The sequence below is a fragment of the Aythya marila genome (genome assembly GCF_965140915.1).
Source record: "Aythya marila genome assembly, chromosome: 1".
Classification (NCBI taxonomy): Eukaryota; Metazoa; Chordata; class Aves; order Anseriformes; family Anatidae; genus Aythya; species Aythya marila.
Window position 1 is genome coordinate 124,551,494 of NC_139042.1, and position 7,540 is coordinate 124,559,033.

At 50.5% G+C, this 7,540-nt stretch overlaps 1 protein-coding gene across 1 annotated transcript; it reads left to right on the top strand.

Moving 5' to 3' along the window:
• Positions 1 to 6,345, top strand: LAG3 (lymphocyte activating 3). Its single transcript, XM_082751717.1, has 8 exons — positions 1 to 533; positions 734 to 896; positions 1,004 to 1,230; positions 1,453 to 1,710; positions 1,890 to 2,183; positions 2,595 to 2,885; positions 3,155 to 3,270; positions 5,697 to 6,345. The coding sequence occupies exons 1-8, from the start codon at positions 479 to 481 to the stop codon at positions 5,808 to 5,810; spliced, it is 1,518 nt and encodes a 505-aa protein (XP_082607843.1). The 5' UTR covers positions 1 to 478; the 3' UTR covers positions 5,811 to 6,345.
• Positions 6,346 to 7,540: the final 1,195 nt, after the last annotated feature.

Sequence of the window (7,540 nt, forward strand, 5' to 3'; positions counted from 1 at the left end):
AGAGATAAAAGAAAAACATGAAGGGCACTTGCTGGGAAGTGCCTTCTACACTTTTTCCACTGTCTGTGTAGAAGCAAAACTTGTAAGAAAAACAACAGCGACCAAAAGAATTTCCACTAAAAGATGCTTAGAGCAGTGTCTCTGGTCCCTCCCTCCCCTTTCTCACTGGCTTTATCTCTGCCTTCACGTGCCTCAGACTTGCACTGGTTTCTTAGTCGTGACGCATCTTCTTAGTGATACAAGGAAGTTAGCTGCCCACTCGCAATATAAGGGCATCTAGGGAAATACCTTGATCAGAAAGAGACGGAGATCACAAGAGCAAGCAAGCCCAGCTGCCCCCCACTCGGTTCATCCGCCCACGCCAGCACCTCGCCATTTGTCCATGCCTCGTTTTTTGCTGACCCCTTAAAGCTTCGGACCCCATCGAGCACGGATCTGAGGGGGAAGACGTTGCCTCTCGCCTCTCCTGGGGGCCATCATGAGGCTGGTGTCCCTGGTGCTGCTCCTCACCTTCACCCTGCTGGTTTTCAGTGGTAAGAGGGGCTGAAGGTAGAAGGGAGGGCAGAGTAGCTGGGTGAGCTCAGTCTGGATGTTTGTCCCTGACACACCTGTATTTTTTATCCTTTATATTTATTTATTTATTTATTTATTTCTACGCCCACCGTCGATGGTTGGATATCACCCCCTGCTCCGTGCCTGCCACCCTTTGCTCAGACCTCCTGTCTCGTTACAGCTGGCAACATCCTCCCAGGAGCAGCGGCCGGGGAGCAGAAGGTGTGGGCCAGAGAGGGGAGCTCGGCCGTGCTGCCTTGCTACCTGAGCCCCAGGAAGCAGGGGAGGATCTGGAAACAGCCATCTGACTGGACATCGGTGCTGTGGAAGCGCCACGGGGGAAGGTAAAAACTCATCGTGGGGACTGGGGAGGGTGGGAGCCCCTCTGAGCCTCCTTGCGCTGCCTCCACATCCCCTCAGCTGGCCTTCGACCCTCTGGTCCCTCTTGCAGCGCCCACCAGGAGCCGCACGTGGTGCTGGAGGTGGAGTACACTGGCCTCAGGAAGACGGCGCTGCCCATGAGGCCCCGGGTTTCGGTCCAGGACTCTGCCTTACGCAGCGGCAACTTCTCGCTGCGGATCGACCCCGTCAGGAGCGGGGACGCCGGCCTCTACGAGGCACAGGTGGCGTACAGCACAGAGGTCCAGAGCTGCCAGGTGGAGCTGGGGATTGTTACAGGTAGGAGAAGATGGAAACCACGGAGAACCTTGGTTTTAGTACCAGGGAGGCTGTAAGGGAGGGGGTTAAAATACGGGCAGCAGCCCCCCTAAAGCACACAGTGTCCTGCTGTCTGCTCTTGGCTCTGGAGAGAGGGACAACGCTAGGACAGGAGGGGCACCAAAGAAGGCTTGGTGGCCCTCTTCTGATCAGTTTCCACCTCCTCCTTTCTCTTTGTTGAAGTAACCCTCAGTCCACCCGGCCCTGTGGTGGAAGGTGAGCCTCTCCTGATGAGCTGCAACTCCAGCCACCGGGCCCGCCTGGTGGAGACACGCTGGTTCCACAACGGGCGCCCGGTCCCCACCACCAAGAATTTCTACTCCTTGCAAGGGGCCCTCTCCATCCTCCAGCCCTCCATGAGTGACTCAGGGTCCTGGCACTGCCAGCTCAGATACTCCGATAATGTGGTCGTCTCTGCCACGCACGACCTGCAAATTCTAGGTAAGCTTAGCCTCGACGTTGCAACTCCAGCATCCCCAGGTTGCTTCCTCTGGTGTGGCCACTGGCCAACACCAGCAGCTTCAGCTTGCCAGCTCTCATCCTGCCCTCGTTTCATAGGTGGAGCTCTTTCCAACCACCACTGGAAAGAGCATTTCAGCATTGTGGTCTTTCTCACTCAGGTTTCGATGGCCCTGCCAACCCTGTGGTTTATGCTGCAGCTGGCTCTGCAGCCGATCTGCCATGCACCCTGAGCTACCTGCCCAGTGCTTTTGGGATCAACGTGGTGGCAGCTCACTGGAGCCACCTCGCAGGAGGACACTTACAAGACTGGGTCATCTCCCAGAACCAGAGCAGCAGAAGCTTCCCCCTTCATCTCCCTGCAGTGGGGCCAGACGATGCAGGGCGGTACAGTTGTGCAGTCCCTGTTGGCAGCAAGACAATGAGGAGGGATGTGACCTTGGCAGTGGTTAGAGGTGAGAAGAGAGACAGGGGTGTGCATCATCTCTCTGGGGTCCTTCTCTGATAAGTCTTCCTGTGCATCAGTGCTCTGAGTGTGGGTTGTTCCTGCTCGTGGGTTCCAGCCCCAGGGTGGCTAAGAAGGGCATTGCATTGCACTGCACTCTGCTGAAAGCAGGTGTGTTTTTTTTTTGTTGTTGTTTTGTTTTGGTTTGGTTTGGTTTGTTTGTTTTTTTTTTGTTTGTTTGTTTTGTTTTGTTTTGTTTTGTTTTTTTCCTGGGTAACTCCATTATTCTTCTCGAAGACTGAGGAAGAAAAAGAAAATAAATTAGAAGAGGTAATGAAGGAGGGTTGTAATAGGAGGAATGAGGAAGACAAGTGGACCTGCCTGCTGCCTTTCCTGACAGTAGCTTTTTCCTTTTCTGCAGTTACCCCAAGTATCCCTGGACCAATTTCTGAGGGGTCTCACTTGCTGGTCATGTGCGGTGTCACACACCTCCAGGGGCATGAACGTTTCCAGTGGGAGCTCCTCAGCTCAGCCCCTACTAACAAGAAGGGGGTTACATTCACCTCCCACAACCTGAAGGACCACAGATCCCAAACTGGCCCCACCTTGGACATACCCCAGGTGTCACAAAAAGATGTGGGCATCTGGGAATGCAGTGTGTATGGCCCAGAAGGCAGACTGGGAGCAGTGGAATATGGGCTGCAGATCACAGGTACCACCTCCTGCACATCTGTAACCAATCCCTTCTTCTCACCCTGTTCAACTGCCTTGTCATTTCTTCTCTCTGTCTCACCCCATCCTTCTCCCCTTTGGCTGCTTATATCCCATCTTAGTGTCATCCTATCTATCTCTCAGTTCCTCCTGCTGCTCCTTCCATTTCCTTGCATCCTTTTCCATTTTGCCTCTCTTTGTGCAGTCCCAGTCTTGCTCCGGTGAAAAATCAACCTTTCCCTCCTTCCTAACTGTGCTTCCTCCTCATAGGTGCCCAGGTCTCCAGCCCTCCCACCATCTTCAGTGGGCAAGTTACTTTTGGGCTCACAGTCACCCTCTTCTTCCTGCTTATGGTCTGTATTCTGGCTCTGGCCCTACAGAAAAGGGTAAGTGTTCATCATCCCATTTCTGTTACTTTTTCTGTATATCACCCCTTGGTTGACCTTCCCCTGGGTACTCTAGAGCCAGCGATGGAGCGTCTTAAGGACAAGACAGCAGGAGGATCAATTGGGAAATGTAGAAGGAATGGGACTCGGGCAGCCTGCTGAGCATGCATGGATGTGTGGTTGTATCCTGTGCATCACCAGATCTGGCTAATCCCAGGGTTCGTGTGGTGCGGGTTAGGTACCTCTGAGGAGTGGTAGGAGCCCAGCCTCAAAAAGCTCCTTGTTTACTCTTGCAGAGATGAAGCCACACTGTAACAAAGAAGGGCTAATTTCCAGGCTTTCGTAGGTGTCCTCTCTCTTGTTCTTTGTCTGGATGCTTTGATGCAGCAGTCTCCTGACCCATACAAATGCCTGCTGGTACCCAGACGCTGATTCGACGCAGGTCTGTTGTTGCTGGCTCAGCACTTCTCAGCTGTGCGCTTCCGGCAACTTACTGCCCTTCATTTGTTCAGCTTGTTCCAGTTCTCCTCTTCAGAAAACTGCCCTGCCTTTATTGACCAGTCCAGAACTGATACCTTCCCTGCACACGACTGAAAAAAAAAAAAATGTGCAAACAAATCATGCAGTTTCTCTGCATTTTTCATGCTGTTTCTCTGCAAATGAATTATATGGCAAATTCTCACATCTGTGTTTCCCTTTGCTGACGAGGAACACCTCTTGTGAGCAGCTGTGATGTAGCTGCCTTTCACCTAGCTTCTTGGAAAGGGCCCACTGTGAAAATCCCCTTCCAGTGCTGAGGGAAGCCCAGGGCTCGGAGCAATCTCAAGTGGGGGCGCTCGCCCCAGTGAGGAGGCTGGGTGACTCGAGCCTGCCCCAAGCTAGAGGAGGGACATAACAGCAGTGACGCAGATTTCCAGCAAATCCCTGTGGCTGGAAGCTGAAGCATGCAGCATCAGAACAGAAGCAAGATGGGCTTTGAAAAAACACCACGAGCAGTGCCAGCGCGACTCGTGACTGGTTCTTTGTCACCCATTCTTAATCAGCACTGATGTTAAAGGGGAGTCTGAGGGAGAAATCCAGTTTCTGCAGGTCCCTGGGTGACTCTTTAGACTGTGCAAGGTGGGACAAGATGATCAAAACCCCTCTTTCTGGCCTAAAACCTTGGACAGGAACCTTTTTACAGTGTAAATGTAAATCCTCAGCCAGCAGAAAATAGGATACCTGGGTGTCCAGCTCAGTTAGCTTTAACAGCTCTAATCCAGCCAGGGTATTCACTGCCTCAGAGCATTGGTACATGCCCTGATGGCCTTTCTTTGACAAGTAAGCAAGCCTTCTCTGTTGCAGCACAGGTCCTCCATCCACTGATAGCCCTCAGGCACTTCTCTGCACATACTCCCTACTCGGCTCATCCTTTGTGAGAATGCAGATAAGGTTGAGGAAAAAAAAAAAAAAAAGCTCTTATCTCTTTTTCTCCCTGTCTTTGCTGGCATCTTCTAAGGCTACATTTGCTCTTCTTGCACTGGTTGTACAGCGGTGGCTTGCAGATATGCCTTCATCAGCTTTTGCCAACACAGCAGGCATTCCTGTTCTGAGCTCCTGAGCCTACCAACACGCAGTTGGTACTGTTTCATTTCATTCACCATCATTCATCTTACTGTTGCATTCTCCTAAAATACCTGGTTTTCGGTAACATTTTCATCTTCCTTCTTCCAAATGAGGCTCCTCATCTTTGTATCATCTACAGAATTCATTATCAGTGCTTTCACACTCTCTGTGCCATTAATGATTGCTGCCACAACCAAGCTTTGAAGACCCATACTTACCATTTCTATAAAGCCTGGTAGAAACTTACCAGCAAAATCCCAGTTCCTTCCTCTTAGATGAGATAGCACCTACAATGCCATTCTTCTAATCTCATTTTCCAGTTGTATTAATTGTCTGTGTGGCACTATATACTTTATCACCACCAGGAACAAGTGGGTCTTGTAGATCCACTTGCTTTCCCATGTCTAAAAAGTCTCTTGTTAAAGCAAGATGTGAAAGAGGGTCTGTCTTAAATTGTTTCTTACCTCATTTTGCACAGACCTTCATGCCTCTAATTATTCTCTCGGAAAAGGTACTGTAAAATCAGGCTTAATGTTGAACCTGACAACAGCCAGACCATTGCCCAGATCATTCTTAGATGTCCTGCCTTTGCTATTCTGTATGCCTGTGACACCACAGAGATGATAGGATTGAGCCAGTCTTCACCAGAAGAAGCTGCATATTTTCAGAGCAGGAATGGGGCTCTTCCCTGACTCAAGGTGTGAATGGGAGCCTCGTGGGTGACAGCAGTAGGACTGTGTTTTCCATGGCAGGGGGAAGCCCAGCCTTGTGCCAATCTGTGTTCCTCCAACACCTAATATTGTCCCTTTCTTCTCTTCCAGGCACGCCTTCCCGCTTCCTACCCAGCACTGGAAGGGATAGTTGCAGTCACTGTGCCAAATAAGAAGGATGTGGAGGAGAGCCAGAAAGAGACAATCCAGCAAACTGAGTGCTGATGGGAGCAGGGACACCAGGCCTGGTCTGCATGGGAAGATGAAACTCTGTGTGCCACGCTGCAGAGAGATGAGCACCACGCAGACCTCTGAGGAGGGTCTAGGGATGGCATGAACATTGCAGGAGGCCACGGGAGCTTTGCACCTTCAGAGGGGCTGGAAGCTGCATACCAAGGCAAGATGAGAGTCACTGCTGCAGTAACGGGGCTGGCAGCACAGACGCTTTGGAGCTGTGGGAAGTATTAGAGCCAGTAGCTATCATCTGCTTCAGTTTCACTTCTCTCTCCCAGCCTTTGCTCCTCCTTCATGCCCTCTCCCACAGCATTTCACAGCTGGGACGCTCACACACAGGAGGTGGCCGGAGCCCAGATCCCTGGCAGCCAGCTGGTGTTTTCTCCCCATGCCCACTTCCTTCTCCCTCTCCCCTGCCTGCCCTGCTCCAGCATTCATTCAGCGGTAGAGGGGACCCCACAGAGGACTGTACTCGTTGCACATTTTGAGCGTTTTATTTTATTAGAAACTCATTCAGGAACATAAAATAAACGTCGGTCAAAAAACTCTCTGGGCCCTGTGTGTGCTTGTGGAGGATGCCTACTGACGGTGTGGGGCGAACCTCTGTCTGTGTGAAGCAGCTTCTAAGGACTTTGCTGCCTTCTCTTTCTCTTTCAGTTTGGCTTAACTGAAGTTGACTGTTAATTTCTGACATTTTAATGGTGGGGAAGGGGAAATTATATGCTACCGGAGAAGAAAGGATCGAAGACTCAGCCTCTCCTTTTTGCTGTGCTTCATTGCTTTGTTTTGTTCTGGTTTTCCTGTCTGACTCTCCCTGTTCATTCATTCATTTATTCCTTCTCTCAGTACTCACTTTTTCCTCATTGATGTTAGAGCTCTGTCATTCTCCTCAGGCTCAGGATGCACTTACTAACATGAGTCCACCAGATCCCATCTCCCATGTCCCTCAATATGTTTAGGTTTCATCTGATTAGAGGATTTTCCTCACCTCCAGTCTGAACGGCCACGGAGGACTGGAATATTGCTCTCGAACAGCCGTTGGATGAATGCTAACCTAGAGGAAAGGCTCACTAGCAAAAAGTTACACAAATATCTTCTCCCATATGGGTTACCCGTATGTGGTTGCTCAAGCAAGGAGGCATTGGTACAGAAATTAAGCTCTCTGCTTAGGAAAGGATTATTTTCTTGACTTGAATAGAGGACTTCACTACCAGGTCATCTTGTTGGTATTTAAGCAGTCAGCTGAGGAGGCCTTCTTGCTGTGTGCCTCACCTTCCACAGGAAGGTAAAAGTAAGCCAAAGCCTAGTTTATATTTTCCCTCCAGCTACATGACTTTGGGAGCAGTGATGCTGAATTTCATTTGCCTTCATGTTACTGACGACAACAGTTTTCTGAAGTGTCTCCAAAGCTTTTGTCATTCTCTTGTCTTCTGATGAATTTAAATAGCTTCACGTCATCTATACACTTAGCCCTTTCCTGCTTACCTCCTTAACACTAGTAAATCACACCTTAAGTCAGGAACTGCTGGCCCCCTTGCTGCCTTTGACAGCTGGGTTTGGTTACTCCTTGCTTCCCACCGCTGAGCTGGCATCAGGAGCAGAGCAGGGCTTTCTTACCTGCACCCCTGCAAGGTCAGTCCATGGCCCTGGTTAGCCCTGTGGCTCCACAGGTGAGAACTCTTCAAAGATGCAAAACTCAAGCCAAGCACTGGATTATCTAC

Bases quoted from the DNA above. Each gene is read 5' to 3' on its own strand.
- LAG3 (XM_082751717.1), top strand. From the start codon at position 479: ATGAGGCTGGTGTCCCTGGTGCTGCTCCTCACCTTCACCCTGCTGGTT. The intron at 1,711-1,889 runs GTAAGCTTAGCC...TTTCTCACTCAG, and splicing joins GCACGACCTGCAAATTCTAG to GTTTCGATGGCCCTGCCAAC. The intron at 2,886-3,154 runs GTACCACCTCCT...TCCTCCTCATAG, and splicing joins ATATGGGCTGCAGATCACAG to GTGCCCAGGTCTCCAGCCCT.